This window comes from Nuphar pumila, chromosome 12, assembly GCF_984573655.1.
Source record: "Nuphar pumila chromosome 12, dmNupPumi1.hap1.1, whole genome shotgun sequence".
Taxonomy (NCBI): Eukaryota; Viridiplantae; Streptophyta; class Magnoliopsida; order Nymphaeales; family Nymphaeaceae; genus Nuphar; species Nuphar pumila.
The window spans coordinates 24,540,911-24,566,231 of NC_143260.1; the positions used below are offsets into that span (position 1 = coordinate 24,540,911).

Consider the following 25,321-nt stretch of genomic DNA (forward strand, 5'->3'; position numbering starts at 1 on the left):
CACTAATTTTGTTCTAGAAAAAAAAACCTTTTTTATGCATTTTTTGTGCCAAAAAATATCACTTTACTGGCACAAAAATGCACGAGTAAAGATGCAAAAATTGTGCCAATAAAATAGGCTTTACCGACACAAAAAATTTGATAAAAATAACATATTTATTGGTGCAAGAATTGAGACAGTAAATGATTTTTCTAGCAAAAATTAAAATGCAAAAAAGGCTCTTTGTTGTCACAAAAAGTGTAGCTGTAAAGAGATTTTCCTTTACTAGTGCTACAAGGTAGTGCCAATAAAGACTTTACCAATAAGACCTCCTATGACACACTTGTTGATGTTTCGCCAGTGCCAGTAAAGCTAAAGCCTTTAATAATGCTAGTCTTGTCTTTACATGGTGGAATTTCTTGTGGTGACTCAGTTACCAGGCTTAGTCATAAGAGGCTGCTGATGGTCGTAATATGTGAAGGCCAAAATTTTCCAACTCAGCAGATCAGCAATGGAGTCTTCTTTTAGGCTGTATTTGGGAGCATTGCAATGGAGTCTTCTTTTAGGCTGTCTTCTTTTAAGTGAATCGTTTTGTATTTGTCAAAATTAAAAATAATAATAAAATATTATGTGTTAATCCTAACATGACACATGTTAAAACCATTAAATTAATAATAAAATATATTTTTTAATATTTTTGTATTTATTTAAAATTAGCCGAATCAATGGTGAAGCGTATCAATTTTCATAGGCCGGCCAATACGCACCGTTACTGGCAATACATGGAAACCATGTTTTCCTCTCAATGCACACAGCCTTAATCATTTCCAATGCTTCATATTTGCTTTTTATTATTGAACATAGATTCATCATTACTACAGCCGTGTACACACCGAAGAATTTCCTTGCTAGAACATATTACAATGGATCTCTATTTTTTTTCTTAAATAATGTCATGTATAACACAGACCAGGTTTCTAGCCCTTAGGTTGGAAATGATATATACATATACATGTTCATTTTTAGAACCTTATAAAAACCCACCCATATCTTGGAATCCAGTACTTCAAAAGCTGATCTTTATAAAATCAATAAATCACATTTGTATGTCAGAATTTAAAAATAAATAAAAAAACTAAAAAAATTATTTAGCATGTATGATTTAGCACCTATCATTTGGCACCTACCCATTACTCTATATTGTATATATAGAGAGAGAAATGGGTAGTTGCCAAAATGATACGTGATAAATGATACATGCTAAATGAGTTTTTCTGTTCTTTGTGTTTTTTTGAGGTTTCAACCCCATAAATGTGTTGGGCATGGTCGATTTACAAAGAATCCACACCTGAATCATGTGTTTTGGATAAAAAATGATATTTGGAGCCTAGAAAATTTACAAAGATTTTGGACCATTGATTTTTTGAAACTTATAAAAATCCACCCATGTGTTGGAATCGAACTCTTCAAGAGCTGATCCCTATAAAATCAAGTACATAGATATATAGTCAGAATTGAAAACTAAAATGAAAAACCCTAAAAAAAACTCATTCAACACTTATCATTTAGCACCTCTCTCTCTCTCTCTCTCTCTATATATATATATATATATATATATATATATATATATATATATATATATATATATATATATATATATATATATATACACTACAACAAAGCAGTAGATTAGCGACGACCACATTCCGTCGCTAACATGGTTAGCGACGGATTAGCGACAACGAGGCGACAGTATGCTTACGTCGCGAATATTTCGACGCTAACTAGCGACGGAATTATTCCGTCACAAGGTCAGTCGCTAATTGTGACGGAATAACGAGCGCTATATTCCGTCGACAATCCGCCGGTACTAAACGGCGACCACGGCTTGGCGACGAATTTAATTCCGTCGCTATGCCGTCGCTAGATTAATATGAATAGCGACGGATGGTTCCGTCGCTATGCCGTAGCTAGATTAATATAAATAGCGACGGAATCATCCGTCGCTAATCCGTCGCAAACACGAAAAAAATCAAAAAAATTTTATTTAAAAATTAATTACCGAGAACTGTACAATTTCTATTTCCTGTACAATTTATATTTTCAGTAAATAAAAAACAAACCACACAAAAAAATTCATATAACAAGTATCTACAATAATTAATCGTTCCACCTTAAAATTAAGAAGTTTAATTATTTACAATTCAACAATTACATTTAGGAAAAATAAAAAAAATAGAACTTCTTCAACACAGTCCTCTAATCATCGCTAAGATTTTGTGCGTCTTCTTGTTCATTGTCTTTATCTGTCCCTTCAGCTCCACTACCCTGATTATCGCTAGCAGCCTACACAAGAAAAGAACAGTCAGTATTGATAAACAAAATATAATAAAATAAATTACACACTATATGTGATTCTATCATGTGCTCATGTGTGATCTAAGGCAATAAAAAAACTGTATATGTTATTATAGCATGCTCATATGTGTGCTAAGGCAGTCAAAAAACTGAATATGTGATTATAATATGCTCATATGTGTTCTTAGGCAGTCAAAAAACTGAATATGTGATTATAGCATGCTCATATGTGTTCTAATGCAATAAAAAAAACTTTATATGTGATTCTATCATGCTCATATGTGCTCTAAGGCAGACAAAAAGTTATATATATATATATATATGTGATTCTATCATGCTCATATGTGTGCAAAGGCAGTCAAAAAATTGAATATGTGATTATAGCATGTTCATATGTGTTCTAAGGCATATAAAAAAACTCTATATGTGATTCTACCATGCTCAGATGTGCTTTAAGGCAGGCAAAAAACTATATATGTGATTCGATCATGCTCGTATGTGTGCTAAGACAGTCAAAAAATTGAATATGTGAATATAGCATGCTCATACGTGCTCTAAGGCAGGCAAAACAACTTTATATGTGATTCTATCATGCTCATATGTGTGCTAAGGCAGTAAAAAAATTGAATATGTGATTATAGCATGTTCATATGTGTTCTAAGACATCTAGAAAAACTCTATATGTGATTCTACCATGCTCAGATGTGCTTTAAGACAGTCAAAAAAACTATATATGTGATTATACCTGAGAGGGACCTGGAATCGAAGATCCCCTATCCTGAACAGCGGCCTTGATCTCATTTCGGAGAAAGGGGGCGACGGTGTATTGGAAGTAGTTATTCAGTGATTCATTAATGATCTCGCGTACATCATCACTGGAAAGAATAGTCGGCTGCTTGAAGCTTATGTCGGCGCAAGAAGTCGGTGAGCCGTAACTGGAAGAACCAATAACTGGTGAAGTGTTCATATTACTCCCAAACCCGAACACGCGACCTTTTTTGGGTTCACCTGCTGCAGTCACCCATGCTGTAGGATCAAATGATGGATGCTGAGTAGCGTCTTCGCCATATCGCTCTACCATCTGTTGCTCATATGCCTCCTACAAAATAATGTTTAAAGTATTCATTAATAATTAATGATAACATTATGATAACTTGCATATATATTGCAATGATTATTAATAGAATTAATACACACCGTTGTCGTTCTCGCCTTCTCTGATACGAAGACTCCCGTGGTCTTCCGTTTATGTGTTTCTACAAACACATCCTTATATGGTACACTGCCTCCTTTTTCTGCTTCCTACGAAGTTAAATGACAAAAGATTTAGTACACAAGTTTGCAACAATACTTATAAAATTAATATTATATATTGATGAGTTACCATTTTCTTTAGGTGGCTCCCAAATGTCTTAGATCCACCTGTGTGTAGATGGGCTTCGGGCATCTTCGATCGATTTTGTGAAGCCTTCGCAGAGCGATTTTTAAATGCATCTCCCGCCCACTTATCGCACATTTCATCCCAGTAATCTCTCCTGATAGTAATAGGACCATGGCCCTTCCACAGTAATGGATCATCTACTACGACAGATGCTTTTTTTGCTGCAGTCTTCATAGTGTGCAGCTGTCTGCAAATCGATTGACAGCCACCTTCTGCCACACCTTCCTTGCATCATTTTCTTCCACCGTAGTTGCAAAGCGATTCGAAGCCTACAAATATTTTCAGAAAGTTAGTAGACATTGCTTAAATAAATTAAATATGAAACACATTAACTATGAGGAACAACTGTATACCATGAATGAGGACCACAATCTGTCTAACACCTCCTTTGGGTACTCTTTCCATTGAGCAACTGGTCCTGGTAGATGTTGAAGAAGTGAATTCCTAATCTCCCGTACTACTTCTTGTGGCTCAAACCTCGTGCTGCACATGAATTGTTACACAGTAAATATCAATATAAAATATTTAAAAGATATGCAATAATTGAAAACAAAATACTTACGGTCGATTATCGATATACACTATTCGAATGAGTCTTCTTGTGCCAGCCTGAGAAGACCCTGTTTCCTGTGTTGGCTGTTGACTTGTGTGATCAACTGGTGTAGGTGGGTCGTGTACAGGCGCAACATCATCTGTAAAAAAATACATTAGAAATTCTCAGAATGTGCATTTGAACTAATCAAGCATCTAATTAGTTATATGATATACCTATTACAGGAGCCCGTGAAGATGAAGGTTGAGCTTGGCTACTACTGGATGAGCGACCACTATAACCTCCACGAACCATATTCTAACAAATAACATATGTCATACAATACATTCAAATAATTCACATCAAGTATTACAATGCATTCAAGTCATTCACATCAAGCATTGCAATGCATTCAAATAATTCAAATCATTGACATCAAGTATTGCACTAATTCAAATCATTCGTTAATTGCATAAATTATAATACATTCAGATAATTGAAATCATTCACATCAAGTATTACAATGCATTCGAGTCATTCACATCAAGCATTGCAATGCATTCAAATAATTCAAATGATTGACATCAAGTATTGCACTAATTCAAATCATTCGTTAATTGCATAAATTATAATACATTCAGATAATTGAAATCATTCACATCAAGTATTACAATGCAATCAAGTCATTCACATCAAGCATTGCAATGCATTCAAATAATTCAAATCATTGGCATCAAGTATTGCACTAATTCAAATCATTCGTTAATTGCATAAATTATAATACATTCAGATAATTGAAATCATTCACATCAAGTATTACAATGCATTTGAATCATTCCTATCAAGTATTACAATACATTCAAATAAAATTTATGATCATTCACACCAAGTATTGCAATACAACTCACATCAAGTATTACAATGCATTTAAATAGAGGTTTGTAGTATAAGATTTTGCTCACTAGCTTGAGAATTCTTCCTCGTCACTAGTTTGACTTTCTTCTTCTTCTTCTTCTTCTTCTTCTTCATTGTTTGCCCATTCACTTGGTACATCATTTGGATCACATTCCTCTATGAATGTTTCATCGGCCAATGGAGATATGACATGCATATCATGCGCAACATCGTGACCATAAGCGAAGTCACAGACATCATCTGATTGATAGTAATCACTGTCTTCAGCTAACTCATCTTCCTGTAACTGATCATACTCGGGGTATAGTTTGGATTTCACCTTGCAAACTGCCCACCATTCATTTCTATCTGACTTTTTTATACTCGGATATGAAGTATAATAAACTTGTTGAGCTTGCGAAGCTAATATGAATGGTTCATATGTTCCAAACCTGGATTTATGATTCACCTCCACAATGCCTGAAGCTTTGTCGAGTCTTGTTGCAGTTGGATCAAACCAATGACACTTGAATATCGTAACCCTGTTATTCATGCCTAAGTAAGTCAACTCCATTATTTCCTCTATAACACCGTAGTAATCATGTTCATTTTCACCGTAGCTGCTACCCTTGACACACACGCCACTATTTATCGTTGATTTGTTTATACCGTAGTCTTTTGTATGGAATCGATAACCATTTACGGTATACCCGTTGTAGCATTGCACAACTTTGGTCGGACCATTTTCTAAATCACATATTCCTTGATCTTTAACATCACCATTGTGACCCTACGCACAAACATAAACAATGATTGTGATCACGATCAATTAAGTAACTTAGTGTTGTTTATAAGTACACAATTTATGTTAGCTTCTTTACCAACTGTTTCAACCACTCCACAAACTTAGTTTCACGTTCTTTTTGTACTTCTGCATCAGTGAGATGTGAAACTTCGTTTTGCAACTCCAGATCAAATCGTCTGCAAACCACAAATACTTATATTACCGAGTCATGTATCCACATATAGAACATAAAAGGATTTATAATTGAGTTGCATATACATATACTTACTCGATGTATGGGTCGATCGCTGAGCAATTAAAAAGAATATAGATGTGTGCTGCATCTTGCTCTCGATCTGTCAATAGCCTTGATCGGCAACTACCAAATGCATGCCCAAGTGGTTGAAATATCGACAACTTGTCAGCTACAGTTACTTGTTCTCCATCATTGTTACGGGGCGGGCATGTGTAACGTATTGGAATATGAGGTTCGAAGTACATAGATGAGAAATTTGAAATCTCTTCTAAAGTGTACGCCTCACAAATAGAGCCTTCTACTCTTGCTTTATTACGAACCTTTTTTTTTAGGTCGAACATGCATCTGACAAGAATATACATTTCAAATTTTAAATATCTGTCATTAAAGAGACAAATATAAAAAAACATATACCTTTCAAATGGGTACATCCATCGATATTGCACAGGGCCACCAACCCTTAGTTCATATGGCAGATGTATGATCAAATGTTCCATAACATCGAAAAATGCTGGCGGAAATATCTTTTCTAACAGACAAACAGTGGTGATGACAGAGTCCTCGAGATTCTTTACATCTGATACAACGACCTCCGATGCGCACAATGTTCTGAAAAATCCGCTCAACTGAGACAATACCCCCCATATAGGTTTGTCTAACATATCATGGAATGCTAGGGGTATCAATCGTTGCATAAAGATATGACAATCATGGCTCTTCAACCCATATAACTATCCATCGTCAATCTTCACAGCCCGAGCAATGTTAGAGACATATCCATCTGGAAATCTCAGTTGTCTCAACCATTGACATACATGTTTTATTTGATCAGGTCCGAGCACGTACTTCGCCTTTGGTTTCAGAACTTTGCCATTATACTCTTTGAGTTCCAATTCTGGTCTTTTACATATTAATTTTAAATCCATACCGGCCTTCGGATTATCCTTCATTTTTCCTTTAATATTCATTACTGTATTGAACACATTATCAAACACATTTTTCTCTACATGCATCACATCCAAATTATGGCGTATCAATAGGGTCGGCCAATACGGTAGTTCCCAAAAAATAGATTTTTTCGTCCAATTGTGATCCTTCCCAAATCCACGGAAGGGTGTAGGACTGCGGGCATCTGTTAATACATCTGGAAAGTATCGCAATCTTCTTAGAATTTCTATGCCAGACAATCTTGAGGATGGACCTTCCGTTTCAGTTGTGCCTGCTGTAAATGCATTCTTTTGGCGTCGGAACGGATGATCGCTGGGTAGAAATCGACGATGGCAATTAAACCAGCAAGGCTTCCTTCCATGCCTCAATCTAAAAGCTTTGGAATCCTCCATGCAGTACGTACAAGCCAACCTCCCATGCGTGCTCCAACCAGATAACATACCATATGCTGGGAAGTCACTGATTGTCCATAAAACAACGGCCTTCATGTTGAAATTTTGTTTTTTGTGGGCATCATACGTGGTAACACCGTCATCCCACAGTACTTTTAATTCATCAATCAATGGCCTTAGATATACATCAAGATTTTGGCCAGGTGAGGTCGGACCAGGGATCAACAGAGACAAGAAAAGATTTGGACGTTTCATACACAAGCTTGGTGGAAGGTTGTATGGAGTTACAAATACTGGCCAGCATGAGTATGGAGTTGATCTACCCCCAAATGGATTAAATCCATCCGTACATAGACCGAGTCTAACATTTCGCACTTCCATTGCGAAGTTCTGATGAGTACAATCAAAGTGCTTCCAAGCTTCAGCGTCAACAGGATGCGTGATCTTGTTTTCATCGTGTCAAACTTTATTTGCATGCCATCTCATGTGTTTAGCTGTCTTTGAAGACATATACAATCGCTGCAATCTAGGAGTGATAGGAAAGTAGTGGAGCGACTTGTATGAAACTTCCTTTGATCTCGTGCTACCATTGCCTCTTGTCTTTGTCTTGAACCGAGGATGCCCACATGACGGGCATGATATGTCGTTTTCCTGCTCCTTGAAATACAACATGCAGTGATTTGGACAAGCATCAATCTTTTTGTAACCCATACCTAGAGCGTTGACCATAACTTTCACACGATAGAAATTTTGTGGCAATTTCTCATCTTTAGGCAACATACTCTTCACAATCATGCACAAATGGTCAAAACATGATTGACTCAAATTATACTCGGACTTCAAATTCATTAGTTGAAGAACTGCAGACAAGATAGTGTGACTCTCACAACCGTTCCAAAGTGGCTCATCAGCATCTCTAAGTAAATCATAAAATCTACTAGCTGCATCGTTTGGTGATTCTTCATCTACGGCAGTTCTTACATCACTAGAACTCATAGCAGAACCCAGTTCTGTTCCTGCAACATCAAATATCAAATTCGTATATGGATTATCGTGCACCACATTCACCCGTGCATCAAAATCGTTTCTAAATTCTTCTCCATGAAACGTCCAGTTCTGATAATCACTCACAAAACCCTTCCTGTATAGGTGATGTCTAACGCCATGAGGTTCTACAAATCGATTATTCTTATAAATCTTGCAGGGACACCTAATCCGACCTGTGGGATCTACCGTACTGACACTTGCCGTTGCAAATTCAATAAAACTGTCGACACCATCCATATATTCATGCGATAACTCATTGTTCACTATCCTACGGTACATCCATTCACGGTTTGCAGTCATTCTGTCGTATGATGTTACGAATAGTATCCTAACCAGTTAAAAGAGAACCATCAGAATGCTATGATGAAGAAAATATCAGATTTATCATGCAATATATGATGTCATACAATCACAAGAATTATGATGCATGCATTGATAACTTAATATTTTCATGTGCAAACTATTCATGACACGATACATTCATTTGAAGCATGCTTTCAATATACAATTTCACATGAAAGACATAATCAAATTGAAAGTAACTATATGTAAGCATGGATACAATCACATCAAACATTGCAATACATCGAAATAATTCATATCAAACAAATGTCAAACATGTACCTGCAGCAAACACACTTCAATATCCCACTAACTACTACCATGCATAGCATGGACTCCGTACTCCAAAAATAAGAACACTTCCATATTCATACATTAAAATCATGCTCAGCATGATCTCCGAACTCCAACAAAGCAGTCCTAGATATCAACAACTAAGTGAGTGTGTGAACAATAAAGTGTTACATTCAATAAATTAAATAACATGTGATGCGCTTGCCTCACTTACTCACCACGGGTATTTACCCGATTTGCATTGTTTTTGTCACTTACTTACCACGGGTGGCGGGGCACAAGCGAGTTCTGTTGAGAAATCTGCACAAAAAAACAATTTTTTAAAATGAAGTCACCACGGAAAAAAACTCACTCTAAACAAATGATTTATAAAAAGGACACGCCTGTTTATAAACTAATTGGTTGGCCATATATGGTTAGAATTCTATACACCAAGTGGCTATTGAATCAAGTACATAAATCGAAGAAAGAACACAAGATAATCTAAGCAATAAAGAGAAAAAAACAAAGAATTTGTCTAATTCAATCAAGAATCCAAATCCAAATACGATTGCTATTGTTGTTGTTTGTTGCTATGGTAGTGGTGGTGAACAATGCTCTTAGTGTTATATCCATAGCCATAGTAATCCAGGTACCACCTTAGAAACTTCTTCAACCCTGTCTGCAGATCAGTAGTAGGCATGTAACCGAACTCTAACCTCGCAAGCGTGACGTTCGCGTGCGTGAACGGCACATCGCCGTTCGCAGGCATTTCCACCACATTCTTCCTGGCTTTCACCTTCAGGTGACGCTCTAGTACGTTCACCAGCATTGGCACCCCAAGTGGTGACGTATTCCCTAGATTGTATATCTTGTAGTCGGCCTTCCCCTTCTTCTTTCCGCCGCTGCCGGTGCTCTTTCCGGCCTTGTCGAGCGCAGCTACGCACCCGCGCACTACATCATCAATGTAGGTAAAATCCCGCGAGTTTTCCCGGTGATCTTTCCGCCAATAAACCACAATTTTCTTCCCCTGCAGAATGTTGCGAGTGAAGAAGAAGTAGGCCATGTCTGGCCGGCCCCAGGGGCCATAAACGGTGAAGAACCGAAGGCCGGTGATCGATAAACCATAGATATGGTTATAGACATGAGTAATTTCCTCGCCGGCCTTCTTCGTCGCCGCGTACAGGCTCGCCGGCCGATCGGTTCGATCGGATTCGGTGAAGGGGACCTTCACATTGAGCCCATAGACCGAGCTCGACGACGCCCACACGAATGCCGGTTGCGGGTTCACCGATTTGCAGGCCTCCAGGAGAGTGACGAGCCCGGCAACGTTGCTGCGAACGTAGGAGGAGGGGTTATCGACGGCGTAGCGGACGCCGGCCTGAGCGGCGAAGTGCATCACATGGGTGAAGGGGACGAAGTTCATCGGCTGCAACGAGCTCAACGCCGGGTACGCCGTCGATGGGTACGCGCGGGCCAGAGGCGTCGGTGCCTGCGCCGTCACCTTCACCGTCGGCAGCCTCAGCGTGCTCAATGCCATCGCCGGGGCGTACAGCGTGAAGAAGAAGAAGAAGAAGAAGAAGAAGAAGAAGAAGAAGAAGAAAAAGAAGAAGAAGAAGAAGAAGAAGAAGAAGAAGAAGAAGAAGATTACCTGCGCGTCGCCGGGCGGTGGCGGGAGGCTGACGGGGAGCGGCAGCTGGCGAGCGGCGAGCGGCGGCGGCAGGACGGTGGCGAGAGCCGACGGGCGGCGGGAGGGAGAGGGCGGCGGGCGGGAACAATATAGCGAAACAGAAAAAAGAGAAAGAGGGATGGGATTAGGGATTTACGCGACATTTAGCGACGGAAACATTCCGTCGCTAAGCCGTCGCTAACTCAAAATACCAAAAAGGCGACGGAATATATTCTGTCGCTACGCCGTCGCTATTTAGCGACGGATTAGCGACGAAAGAGTTCCCTCTCTATATCCATCGCTAAAATGGTGTTCTTGTAATAAAAATTAGGGACAAAAAATTGCAGTCGCTAATCCGTCGCTAAATAGCGACAGATTAGCGATAAAAGTTGTTTCCTCGCTAATCCGTCGTTAATTAGCGACAGATTCTATCTCTAGCTAATCTGTCGCTAATTAGCGATGGAAAAAATCCGTCGCCAATTTCCGTCGCTAATTAACAATTTTCTTGTAGTGATATATATATATATATATATATATATATATATATATATATATATATATATATATATATATATATATATATATATATATGTACCTACTCCCACATATTAGAAATCATTATTGTAGGTTGTATCTTCTGAATTAAACGGTTTAGATGTACTCAACATAGTTTATTTGATAGAAATCATGATTTGGATCACATTTTTTTGACATAAAATTAGGATTTTTTTAAGTCATGAAATTCTGATACATTGTGAGCCGTTTACTTTTAAAGGTCTTAAAAAAGTATACATGTCTGCTATCATCATATGATCCAAAACTTGTTTTGAGAGTATGAACTTGGGAGCACTATATATATATATATATATATATATATATATATATATATATATATATATAGAGAGAGAGAGAGAGAGAGAGAGAGAGAGATAGATAGATTGGGTTTTTAAGAAAGGTGGCTGTACTGTATATTAAATAACAAATTAATAGACTATTCGATGTCTATGTAATGATAATGAAGCATGATAGCACTGCTAATCAATGAACCACTTTGTTTAAACGATTCATGACCATACCATCACTATGATATATATCTCATAAACGTGATTTTTTTTAATTGTTTTTCTTTTTCTTTTTGTCTTTTTAAAAATAAACAATATCCTGAAATAATTTAGCCTCTTATGTCGGCGTCCAACTTGCTGGATGTGTAGGGACCACATAGATTTTTTTTTTTTTTTTGATTTTTTCCCTCTTTTTCTTCGCTAGCTTGGTTTTTTTCAAACTTGCTGGCTGATAGGAACCAAATATTGTTTTTTCTTTTTTCTTCTTTTTTCCCCCTTTTAGCTAACTTGACTTTTTTAACACCCCAACCTGTCTGTTAGGGGAAATGCATTGAGAAAACTTTGCTGAAGGCAGTATCGGAGCCACATTACGGCTAGGGTCGCACATACCCAGATGACGAGAGGGTGTTACGTGTGCACCCCCGGAACACACACTTTAGCTATAGTGCATGTTCCTGGGTCCCCACTGAGCGCCACATGTACAGCTCCCCTGTACACTCCACTGAGTACCATGCGGCACTCAGTGGAGACCCAGGAACAACATGCACTTAATTTAGCTACAGTGTGTGTTCTTGGGGAGGGGGGGGGGGGGGACATATAACCTGCCCACCCCAGATGACCCAAAACCCCCTAATAGAGGGTTCGGTTTCAGAGTGGAAAGTGCCACCCCGACCCGATGAATGAATGAGTAGGGTGGCAGTGCCCACCCTAATCTTTACCTGCCCCCCCCCCCCCCCTCTCTCTCTCTTAATCCAAAAATTCCTCCAATACAGGAGATTTTAGGGTTGAGCTGAGCTTGGGATGTTTGGGTGCAGTTTGTGATGAGCCCGAGCTCTTCACGAGCCGATTAAAAGCTAGCTTGTTTTCTAAATGTAATGGGTTTTTAAGTGCTTTTTAAAGTTTGATCATATATAAAATATGCATATAATATATGCTTAATACATGTAAAAACATAAATAAAATGCATTTTATGTATATAATCATTTGGCTGATTCTTCACAATCGGTTGCTTACCTACCAAATGCTAAAATCCAGAGGAATTTGTATTGCATGCATGTGCATTCTTTGTAGAAGGGAAGAGGAATAAGCGATTCATTTATTTTGATAATGTGAATTCGCAAGACAATGCTTCAAGCTGGTTTGACATGTTGCAGCTTCTCAATGAAATGTCCCAACCAACGGAAGAGATGTGCTCATAGCTTCGCATCTCCAATCTTGGGGCTAAAAATTTATGTTTGCTTGGCGATGCTAGCTTCTTGCTTCTCCTCATATGGCTGCAACGCAGATTACATTTAGAGGGCTGCCATCATCACATTTTCTTCGATGTAGATTCAAATGGAGAGACTTGAATGTATCGTTTTTACAGGACCTTCCGTCCTCTTAATGCTTGTTTAGTGACATCTCATCAGATATAATTCTTCCGAACCGAATTAATTATAAGAAATTTTTTCCTTAAAAAAGAAACAGAAACTTCTCCGTTCATATATGCATCAATTCTCACACCTACTTTCTTACTTTTGTAGCTAATGCTGCGATGTTGCCAGCGCAACACCCTAACGAGTTGAAGGATGATATCAGCTCAAATTTTCTTATGCTTTTGAACGTTGAAAATGTGACCCAAAAAACCCACAAGAAGAAACAACTCATATATTGATCATAATAGCAGTACAACCACAGCACTAAAGAGTCGATAATTAGGTTCTTGCTCTTCACCGACGACAAAGTAGCACCTTTTTCTTTAATTGGTAACACCAACATTATGAATGGTTTCACGTAGGGATGACAGTGGACCGGAGGACAATGGTGCTCCGCCCGGCCTTGCCCTGTTTTGACCGGGGATGAAGGGCATGAAACGGGGATGGAGGTGGGAATTAAGGTTAAAATCTATCCCCGTGCGGGGATGGACTTAAGCTTTTCCCCGCCCCGCCCCATCCCCCTCCCCGTCCCAATCCCCACCCCGTCCCGTCCCATCTCCAATCCTTTAAGGGATGACTATAGACTAAGGGAAAACGGGGCCCCTCCCCTCCTCACCCGCGCTTGGACCGGGGACGGAGGACATGAAACAGGGATGGAGGCAGGGGTGGAGATTGAAATCCATCCCCGTGCGGGGATTGATGGAGCCGGGGATGAAGGTTCGGATTTTGAAACGGGGTGGGGGTGGAAACCTTGTCCCCCCCCCCCCCCCGGGTCCACTGCCATCCCTAGTTCCACGCGCCTTTATACATAAAAGATTAAAGATGATTGTGATAGAGTCACCTAATTCTAAGAAAGACAACATGGCAATGAATCCAAATGAAGTGTACAATATGAGAAATTGGACTGGAACAATCTGTCCAAAACAAATCAAAGATTTTGTTTTGATAGGCAAGTTGAAACCCCTACCAGATATCTCTAGCCCCATGTGGCAGAGGGATTCGAACCTTGGCCTTCAGGTTTGCACAGGACTCCACTTACCACATGGGATACCACCTCGGTAAAGCAAATTCAAGATATAGAAATGAAAGGGGCAAGTTCATAAAGAAAATGTCCCCATGAGTGTTGCCTTCAGTATACAATAGGAATCTACAAACATTTTAAACCGAAAATATGAAGCATCAAGTTTCTTTTCTTCTGAAAGTCAAGCTGGGGTTAGTCTGATCCTCACCAGTTATACAACACCATTGGGTTTTGAACCTGCAACGTCTCAATACAAGGCTATGTACACTAGCTGCTCCTACCAGACAAGCAGAGCCCCCCGTTGGTAAGTAAGCATCAAGTACCACGATAAACATCTACAAAACATATATCAATGTAAAAGCATCAAGAACTCTTTAAAATTTTGAGATAGAGTGTGCGAGGTCTCCGACAACTCTTTTTGCCTTTATATGATATATCATAGCCATCCTATGGTCTTTATCTTCATAATGATGAGCCCTATTGACAAACCACCAATAAGGCCCCTCTAGTGGCAATGAATCGCTCGTTTTTTTTTTTTTTGGTTTTTTAATAACAGGGAAAAAATCACCATGCTAGCTGATTTTTTTTTTAGGGAAAGACAATTGAATGTATTAAGAAAAGATAAGATGAACCGGGTGACGAGGGGTTGCCACTGTTCCATGCACAAGAAGAATTTACAGGATCGATCTGCAGAAAAACAAACTAGAGTACAATAGACGATGGATCAGCTGCTAACAATTTTCACGGTGCCCGCCTTGCCAAGTCGTCGTTCCTGAGCCCAATGCAGCCGAAGACCTAGCCATTTGAGCTGCAAACACTCCAGCAGCTGCCAACGAATAGCCTGCAACGAGATCGATGGAGTTGTGATTGTCCGGAAAATTCTGTTATTCCTCTCTAACCAAACACATCTCCACAGAGTCAAGAGCCAGCAGTTGCCATTGAAGACTCCTAATGGTGAGCTCCCTCGGGTGCTAAATTCAATGAACTAACGAAAAATGGAAGTTGAACTTTGATGCCTCGATCCTTCCACATAATTTCATCTCATTAGATGCAAGTGATCTTTAAGGTAAAATATAAACCAAATGGCACTAGAAATTTAGGGGCCTAATTTTCATTTTTGCATTTTCCAAGGGATACAGAACCCTATTGTCAAACCAAAGTCCATCCACAAGGTTATCTCTATAGCCATTGCCGTTTAGAAGAGGAAGTGTACATGAATCAACTGGGATGTTTTCTGTAAGCTTGCTTCTTGTAATGAATACGCAAATTGATAAAACAAAGAAACACATAGTTTTTAATAGATAGAGTTCCCTTTTGTATAGATGAAAACCTATAATCACTACAAGAAAAAACTGCACCAGTAAAAGAACATTTTCACTGGTACTATTTTAAGTACCGCCAGTGAAAATGTTAGTTATACACTAGATGTATTGCGCCCGTATAATAAACTTTTTTGGTTATTTAAAGAATTTTTTCTGACAACAAAACACACAAAAAGTGTGTCGGTACTTCAACATTTCAAAAAATTGCTATTTTTTGGCCATCATTTTCTCTTTCATTGTCACTATTTTCTTAGTGCAGTAAAAAGAGAGTTTTTCGGGCGCACATAAAAGTGCGCAAGTAATTCTGTATTTAAAAGAAAATTGATTTTTTTTAGCGAGCACTTCCTATTTCACTGGTGCTATTTTCTTAGAGCCAGTAAAAAGTTTTTTCTAGCGCACAAATAAAGTACGCCAATAAAAAGTCATGAAATAAAAAATAATTATCTTCCCCTCTTTCTCTCTCTGTTCACTGATCAACGCCCTCTTCCTCTCTTTGTGTTCAGTCTCTCTCCCTCTTTCTCCCTCTTTCTCTCTGTGTTCACTGGCGGACGTTCTCTCCCTCGATCTTTCCCTCTCTCTCTCTCTCTTTACCTCTCTTCTTTGTGTTCACCGGACCAGTGTCAGCCGACACTTTGTCCCTCTGTCTTCTCTCCCTCTTTCTATGTTCACTGGCACCAGTGTCTGACGTCACTCTCTCTCACTGTGAAAAAAAAAAGATACGCTAGTTCAATGTAACCTTGGAGGTTCCAAGATCATCTCACAGTTGAAATATTATTGCATGAAGCTGAATAAGTTTTGGAATAGTGTTGATGATGTTTAATATCTCTACTGTCAGTTGCTGACCCATGAGAAAGTGATCGTGTGCTTGATAAGCAATTAACCCAACGTTGATGGTTCCATTTTTGAGGTACTCATTTGTTTTAGGTACTTCTTCCGATCTCAACCATCTTGCCTCTTCCAAAAATGATTTGCAAAGAGATTCCCACAGCAATTCAAAGTCGAAATTGATTACTAGATTGGTTTATTTTAACATGGGGATTTGCAAGTTTGGTGAATTGTCTTCATAATAAAAATTATGGGTAATTCTTCAGCCTATATGAAAATTGTTCTTTCTAAAATCATAAAAAAATTAACTGTCGTGTAATGTGTAGGTCATGAGTATACTAATTTTATAATTTATTGAGTGAAGGAATGTGAAATCTAATTTTTTTTCCATGTATGATTTCACTACAAGAAAATTGTTAATTAGCGACGGAAATTAGAGACGGATTTTTTCCGTCGCTACTTAGCGACAGATTAGCTAGAGATAGAATCTGTCGCTAATTCGCGACGAATTAGCGAGGAAACGACTTTTATCGCTAATCTGTCGCTACTTAGCGACGGATTAGCGACTGCATTTTTTTGTCGCTACTTTTTATTACAAGAACACCATTTTAGCGATGGATTTAGAGAGGGAACTCTGTCGTCGCTAATCCGTCGCTAATTAGCGACGGCGTAGCGACAGAATATATTTCGTCGCTTTTTTGGTATTTTGGTTTAGCGACGGCTTAGCGACGGAAACATTCCGTCGCTAAATGTCGCGTAAACCCCTAATCCCATCCCTCTTTCTCTTTTCCCTGTTTCGCTGTATTGCTCCCTCCCGCCGCTCGTCGGCTCTCGCCACCGTCCGGCCGCCGCCGCTCGCCAGCCGCCGCTCCCCGTCCACCGCTCGCCAGCCGACGCTCTCCAGCTGCCGCTCCCCGTCAACCTCCCGCCACCATCCGGCGACGCGCAAGTAATCACTTGCATCTTCTTCTTCTTCTTCTTCTTCTTCTTCTTCTTCTTCTTCTTCACGCTGTACGCCCCTTCCCTGCCGGAAACACAGGGGGTTTAACCCCCTACCGTGCTTTCCGGCAGGGGGGGTCGACCCCCTGCGTTTCCGGCAGGGGGGGTCGACCCCCTGCGGGAAACGCAGGGGGGGTCGACCCCCTGCCGAAAACGCAGGGGGTTAAACCCCCTGCCGTAAAGGCACGGCAGGGGGTCAACCCCCCATGCCGGAACTGCCTTTCCGGTAGGGGGTTTAACCCCCTTCCCTGTCGGAAAGGCAGGGGGTTAAACCCCCTGCCTTTCCGGCAAGGGGTCGACCCCCCGTGCCTTTACGGCAGGGGGTTTAACCCCCTTCCCTGCCGGAAACGCAGGGGGTTTAACCCCCTGCGTTTCCGGCAGGGGGGGTCGACCCCCTGCCGTGCCGTTGCCGTAAAGGGATGACGGCACGACAGGGTGTTTAAACCCCCTGCCTTTCCGGCAGGGGGTCGACCCCCCATGCCTTTACGGCAGGGGGTTTAACCCCCTGCGTTTTCGGCAGGGGGGTCGACCCCCTGCCTGAAATGCAGGTCGTTTAACCCCTGCCTTTCCGGCAGGGGGTTAACCCCATGCCGGAACAGGCAGGGGGTTAACCCCATGACAGAATAGGCAGGGAAGTTGACCCTCTACCGGAACAGCAGGGGAGTCGACCCCTTGCCGGAATAACTGCCTTTTTTTTGTGGCGAGTTTTTTTTAAAACTGCATTTTTTTGTGCAGATTTTTCAACAAAACCAACTCGTGCTCGGCCACCTGTGGTAAGTAAATGACAAAAACAATGCAAATCGGGTAAATACCCGTGGTGAGTAAGTGATGCAAACGTATCACATGTTATTTAATTTATTGAATGCAACACTTTATTGTTCACACACTCACTTAGTTGTTGATATCTAGGACTGCTTTGTTGGAGTTCGGAGATCATGCTGAGCATGATTTTAATGTAGGAATATGGAAGTGTTTTTATTTTTGGAGTACGGAGTCCATGCTAAGCATGGTAGTAGTTAGTGAGATATTGAAGTGTGTTTGCTGCAGGTACATGTTTGCCATTTATTTGATATGAATGATTATGATGTATTGCAATGTTTGATGTAATTGTATCCATGCTTGCATGTAGTTACTTTCAATTTGATTTTGACTTCCATGTGAAATTTTATAATAAAAGCATGCTTCAAATGATTGTATCGTGTCATTAATAGTTTGCACATGAAAATATTAAGTTATCAATGCATGCATCAAAATTCTTGTTATTGTTTGACATAGTATATTGCATGATAAATTTGATATTTTCTTCATCGTAGCATTCTGATTGTTTTTTTCTTAATTCGTTAGGATACTATTCGTAACATCATACGACAGAATGACTGCAAACCGTGAATGGATGTACCGTAGGATAGTGAACAATGAGTTATCGCATGAATATATGGATGGTGTTGACAGTTTTATTGAATTTGCAACGGTGAGTGTCAGTACAGTAGATCCCACAGGTCGGATTAGGTGTCCCTGCAAGATTTGTAAGAATAATCGATTTGTAGAACCTCATGGCATTAGACATCACCTATACAGGAAGGGTTTTGTGAGTGATTATCAGAACTGGACGTTTCATGGAGAAGAATTTAGAAACGATTTTGATGCACGGGTGAATGTGGTGCACGATAATCCATATACGAATTTGATATTTGATGTTGCAGGAACAGAACTGGGTTCTGCTATGAGTTCTAGTGATGTAAGAACTGCCGTAGATGAAGAATCACCAAACGATGCAGCTAGTAGATTTTATGATTTACTTAAAGATGCTGATGAGCTACTTTGGAACGGTTGTGAGAGTCACACTATCTTGTCTGCAGTTCTTCAACTAATGAATTTGAAGTCCGAGTATAATTTGAGTCAATCATGTTTTGACCGTTTGTGCATGATTGTGAAGAGTATGTTGCCTAAAGATGAGAAATTGCCACAAAATTTCTATCGTGCGAAAGTTATGGTCAACGCTCTAGGTATGGGTTACAAAAAGATTGATGCTTGTCCAAATCACTGCATGTTGTATTTCAAGGAGCAGAAAAATGACATATCATGCCCGTCATGTGGGCATCCTCGGTTCAAGCCAAAGACAAGAGGCAATGGTACCACGAGATCAAAGGAAGTTTCATACAAGTTGCTTCGCTACTTTCCTATCACTCCTAGATTGCAGCGATTGTATATGTCTTCAAAGACAGCTAAACACATGAGATGGCATGCAAATAAAGTTCGACACGATGAAAACAAGATCACGCATCCTGTTGACGCTGAAGCTTGGAAGCACTTTGATCGTACTCATCAGAACTTCGCAATGGAAATGTGAAATGTTAGACTCGGTCTATGTACAGATGGATTTAATCCATTTGGGGGTAGATCAACTCTATACTCATGCTGGCCAGTATTTGTAACTCCATACAACCTTCCACCAAGCTTGTGTATGAAACGTCCAAATCTTTTCTTGTCTCTGTTGATCCCTGGTCCGACCTCACCTGGCCAAAATATTGATGTATATCTAAGGTCATTGATTGATGAATTAAAAGTATTGTGGGATGACGGTGTTACCACGTATGATGCCCACAAAAAACAAAATTTCAACATGAAGGCCGCTGTTCTATGGACAATCAGTGACTTCCCTGCATATGGTATGTTATCTGGTTGGAGCACACATGGGAGGTTGGGTTGTCCGTACTACATGGAGGATTCCAAAGCTTTTAGATTGAGGCATGGAAGGAAGCCTTGCTGGTTTGATTGTCATCGTCGATTTCTACCCAGCGATCATCCGTTCCGACGTCAAAAGAATGTATTTAAAGCAGGCACAACTGAAACGGAAGGTCCATCCTCAAGATTGTCTGGCATAGAGATTCTAAGAAGATTGCGATACTTTCCAGATGTATTAACAGATGCCCGCAGTCCTACACCCTTCTGTGGATTTGGGAAGGATCACAATTGGACGAAAAAATCTATTTTTTGGGAACTACCGTATTGGTCGACCCTATTGATACAACATAATTTGGATGTGATGCATGTAGAGAAAAATGTGTTTGATAATGTGTTCAATACAGTAATGAATATTAAAGGAAAAACAAAGGATAATCTGAAGACCCGTATGGATTTAAAATTAATATGTAAAAGACCAGAATTGGAACTCAAAGAGTATAATGGAAAAGTACTGAAACCAAAGGCGAAGTACGTTCTCGGACCTGATTAAATAAAACATGTATGCCAATGGTTGAGACAACTGAGATTTCCAGATGGATATGTCTCTAACATTGCTCGGGCTGTAAAGATTGATGATGGACAGTTATATGGGTTGAAGAGCCATGATTGTCATATCTTTATGCAACGATTGATACCCCTAGCATTCCATGATATGTTAGACAAACCTATATGGGGGGTATTGTCTGAGTTGAGCGGATTTTTCAGAACATTGTGCGCACGGGAGGTCGTTGTATCAGATGTAAAGAATCTCGAGGACTCTGTCATCATCACTGTTTGTCTGTTAGAAAAGATATTTCCGTCAGCATTTTTCGATGTTATGGAACATTTGATCATACATCTGCCATATGAACTAAGGGTTGGTGGCCCTGTGCAATATCGATGGATGTACCCATTTGAAAGGTATATGTTTTTTTATATTTGTCTCTTTAGTGACAGATATTTAAAATTTGAAATGTATATTCTTGTCAGATGCATGTTCGACCTAAAAAAAAAGGTTCGTAATAAAGCAAGAGTAGAAGGCTCTATTTGTGAGGTGTACACTTTAGAAGAGATTTCAAATTTCTCATCTATGTACTTCGAACCTCATATTCCAACACGTTACATATGCCCGCCCCGTAACGATGATGGAGAACAAGTAACTGTATCTGACAAGCTGTCGATATTTCAACCACTTGGGCATGCATTTGGTAGTTGCCGATCAAGGCTATTGACAGATCGAGAGCAAGATGCAGCACACATCTATATTCTTTTTAATTGCTCAGCGATCGACCCATACATCGAGTAAGTATATGTATATGCAACTCAATTATAAATCCTTTTATGTTCTATATGTGGATACATGGCTCGGTAATATAAGTATTTGTGGTTTGCAGACGATTTGATCTGGAGTTGCAAAATGAAGTTTCACATCTCACTGATGCAGAAGTACAAAAAGAACGTGAAACTAAGTTTGTGGAGTGGTTGAAATAGTTGGTAAAGAAGCTAACATAAATTGTGTACTTATAAACAACACTAAGTTACTTAATTGATCGTGATCACAATCATTGTTTATGTTTGTGCGTAGGTTCGCAATGGTGATGTTAAAGATCAAGGAGTATGTGATTTAGAAAATGGTCCGACCAAAGTTGTGCAATGCTACAACGGGTATATCGTAAATGGTTATCGATTCCATACAAAAGACTACGGTATAAACAAATCAACGATAAATAGTGGCGTGTGTGTCAAGGGTAGCAGCTACGGTGAAAATGAACATAATTACTACGGTGTTATAGAGGAAATAATGGAGTTAACTTACTTAGGCATGAATAACAGGGTTACGATATTCAAGTGTCATTGGTTTGATCCAATTGCAACACGACTCGACAAAGCTTCAGGCATTGTGGAGGTGAATTATAAATCCAGGTTTGGAACATATGAACCATTCATATTAGCCTCGCAAGCTCAACAAGTTTATTATACTTCATATCCGAGTATAAAAAAGTCAGATAAAAATGAATGGTGGGCAGTTTGCAAGGTGAAATCCAAACTATACCCCGAGTATGATCAGTTACAGGAAGATGAGTTAGCTGAAGACAGTGATTACTATCAAGCATATGATGTCTATGACTTCGCTTATGGTCACGATGTTGCGCATGATATGCATGTCATATCTCCATTGGCCGATAAAACATTCATAGAGGAATGTGATCCAAATGATGTACCAAGTGGATGGGCAAACAATGAAGAAGAAGAAGAAGAAGAAGAAAATCAAACTAGTGACGAGGAAGAATTCTCAAGCTAGTGAGCAAAATCTTATACTACAAACCTCTATTTAAATGCATTGTAATACTTGATGTGAGTTGTATTGCAATACTTGGTGTGAATGATCATAAATTTTATTTGAATGCATTGTAATACTTGATGTGAATGATTTCAATTATCTGAATGTATTATAATTTATGCAATTAACGAATGATTTGAATTAGTGCAATACACTACAAGAAAACCGTGGATTAGCGACGGCCTCTATCCATCGCTAATCCGTCACTAAGCCGTCGCTAAACTGTTTAGCGACGGCTTAGCGACGGATTAGCGATGGATAGAGGCCATCGCGATTTTTTGCTCGCTAATTAGCGAAAAAAATTATCTATCGTTAATTCCGTCGCTAATTTGCGACAGATTAGCGACGGACATTATCCGTCGCTAATCTGTCGCTAAATTTTAAAAAAAAAATAAAAAAAAATTGATCCTTGTCGGGCGGTATTCCGGCAGCACTAAGCCGGACTTATACCGCACCCGACAGGCATTGCATGCACATAACGATCGCTCTGCCTCATCGCGAACCGGCGTCGCCGTCCTCCATGAACCGGTGCTCTCCGGCGTCGCCGTCCTCCATGAACTGGCACCGTCATCTTCCGTGAATCGGCGTCGCTGTCATCCTCTGTGGACCGGCGCCAACGTCCTCCAGCGATCGCCGACCGTCCTCCGTGAATCGACGTTGTTGTCCTCCGTGAACCGGCGCCGACATCATCCAGCGATTGCCGACCGTCCTCCGGCGTCACCGTCCTCCGTGAATCGGCATTGTCGTCCTCCGTCAACCGGCGCCGACGTCCTCCAGCGATCGCCGACTGTCCTCCGGCGTCACCGTCCTCCACTCTCATGTACATGCTCTCCAATAAGCTCTCCGACGTCGCTCGGTTTAAATCGAGCGCGGTCGATTTAAATCGAGCGCGGTCGATTTAAATCGAGCGCGGTCGATTTAAATTTCAAACAGGGAGAGAGGGAAAATTTCGCGCTTGGTTTAAATCGAAAATTAGCGAGGGATTAGCGACGAAAATTTTCCCTCGCTAATCCGTCGCTAATTAGCGACGGATTAGCGACGGAAAATTTCCCTCGCTAAATCCCTCGCTAAAATGTTTTTCTTGTATTGAGAATTAGCGACGAAATACTTGTTGTCGTTAATTCGTCGCTAATTAGCGACGGATTAGCGATGAAACAACTTTCATCGCTAATCCGTCGCTACTTAGCGACGGATTCATTAAGAAAGTTTTCTCTAGCTAATCTGTCGCTAATTTGCGACGGAAAAAATTCGTCGCAAATTTCCGTCGCTAATTAACATTTTTCTTGTAGTGATACTTGATGCCAATGATTTGAATTATTTGAATGCATTACAATGCTTGATGTGAATGACTTGATTGCATTGTAATACTTGATGTGAATTATTTGAATTATCTGAATGTATTATAATTTATGCAATTAACGAATGATTTGAATTAGTGCAATACTTGATGCCAATGATTTGAATTATTTGAATGCATTGCAATGCTTGATGTGAATGACTTGATTGCATTGTAATACTTGATGTGAATTATTTGAATTATCTGAATGTATTATAATTTATGCAATTAACGAATGATTTGAATTAGTGCAATACTTGATGCCAATGATTTGAATTATTTGAATGCATTGCAATGCTTGATGTGAATGACTTGATTGCATTATAATACTTGATGTGAATTATTTGAATATATTGTATGACATATGTTATTTGTTAGAATATGGTTCGTGGAGGTTATAGTGGTCGCTCATCTAATAGTAGCCAGGCTCAGCCTTCATCTTCACGGGCTCCTGTGATAGGTATATCATATAACTAATTAGATGCTTGATTAGTTCAAATGCACATTCTGAGAATTTCTAATGTATTTTTTTACAGATGATGTTGCGCCTGTACACGACTCACCTACACCAGTTGATCACACAAGTCAACAGCCAACACAGGAAACAGGGTCTTCTCAGGCTGGCACAAGAAGACTCATTCGAATAGTGTATATCGATAATCGACCGTAAGTATTTTGTTTTAAATTATTGCATATCTTTTAAATATTTTATATTGATATTTACTGTGTAACAATTCATGTGCAGCACGAGGTTTGAGCCACAAGAAGTAGTACGGGAGATTAGGAATTCACTTCTTCAACATCTACCAGGACCAGTTGCTCAATGAAAAGAGTACCCAAAGGAGGTGTTAGACAGATTGTGGTCCTCATTCATGGTATACAGTTGTTCCTCATAGTTAATGTGTTTCATATTTAATTTATTTAAGCAATGTCTACTAACTTTCTGAAAATATTTGTAGGCTTCGAATCGCTTCGCAACTACGGTGGAAGAAAATGATGCAAGGAAGGTGTGGCAGAAGGTGGCTGCCAATCGATTTGCAGACATGCTGCACACTATGAAGACTGCAGCAAAAAAAACATCTGGCGTAGTAGATGATCCATTACTGTGAAAGGGCCATGGTCCTATTACTATCAGGAGAGATTACTGGGATGAAATGTGCGATAAGTGGGCGGGAGATGCATTTAAAAATCGCTCTGCGAAGGCTTCACAAAATCGATCAAAGATGCCGGAAGCCCATCTACACACAGGTGGATCTAAGACATTTGGGAGCCACCTAAAGAAAATGGTAACTCATTAATATATAATATTAATTTTATAAGTATTGTTGCAAACTTGTGTACTAAATCTTTTGTCATTTAACT

General features: G+C 39.7%; 1 protein-coding gene and 1 pseudogene across 1 annotated transcript; both read right to left on the reverse strand.

Moving 5' to 3' along the window:
• Nucleotides 1–2,226: 2,226 nt before the first annotated feature.
• Nucleotides 2,227–3,740, reverse strand: LOC149820338 (uncharacterized). Its single transcript, XM_089982892.1, has 4 exons — nt 3,722–3,740; nt 3,535–3,639; nt 3,083–3,436; nt 2,227–2,325 (listed from the first exon to the last, which is right to left on the reverse strand). The coding sequence occupies exons 1-4, from the start codon at nt 3,722–3,724 to the stop codon at nt 2,239–2,241; spliced, it is 549 nt and encodes a 182-aa protein (XP_089839018.1). The 5' UTR covers nt 3,725–3,740; the 3' UTR covers nt 2,227–2,238.
• Nucleotides 3,741–9,820: 6,080 nt separating this feature from the next.
• On the reverse strand, nt 9,821–10,786 carry LOC149820339 (UDP-glucuronate 4-epimerase 1 pseudogene; annotated as a pseudogene).
• Nucleotides 10,787–25,321: the final 14,535 nt, after the last annotated feature.

Coding starts and splice junctions, on each gene's coding strand:
- LOC149820338 (XM_089982892.1), bottom strand. Junction 3,437..3,534: donor AGAAGGCGAGAACGACAACG/GTGTGTATTAAT, acceptor ATTATTTTGTAG/GAGGCATATGAGCAACAGAT. Junction 2,326..3,082: donor CGATTCCAGGTCCCTCTCAG/GTATAATCACAT, acceptor TTTCTTGTGTAG/GCTGCTAGCGATAATCAGGG.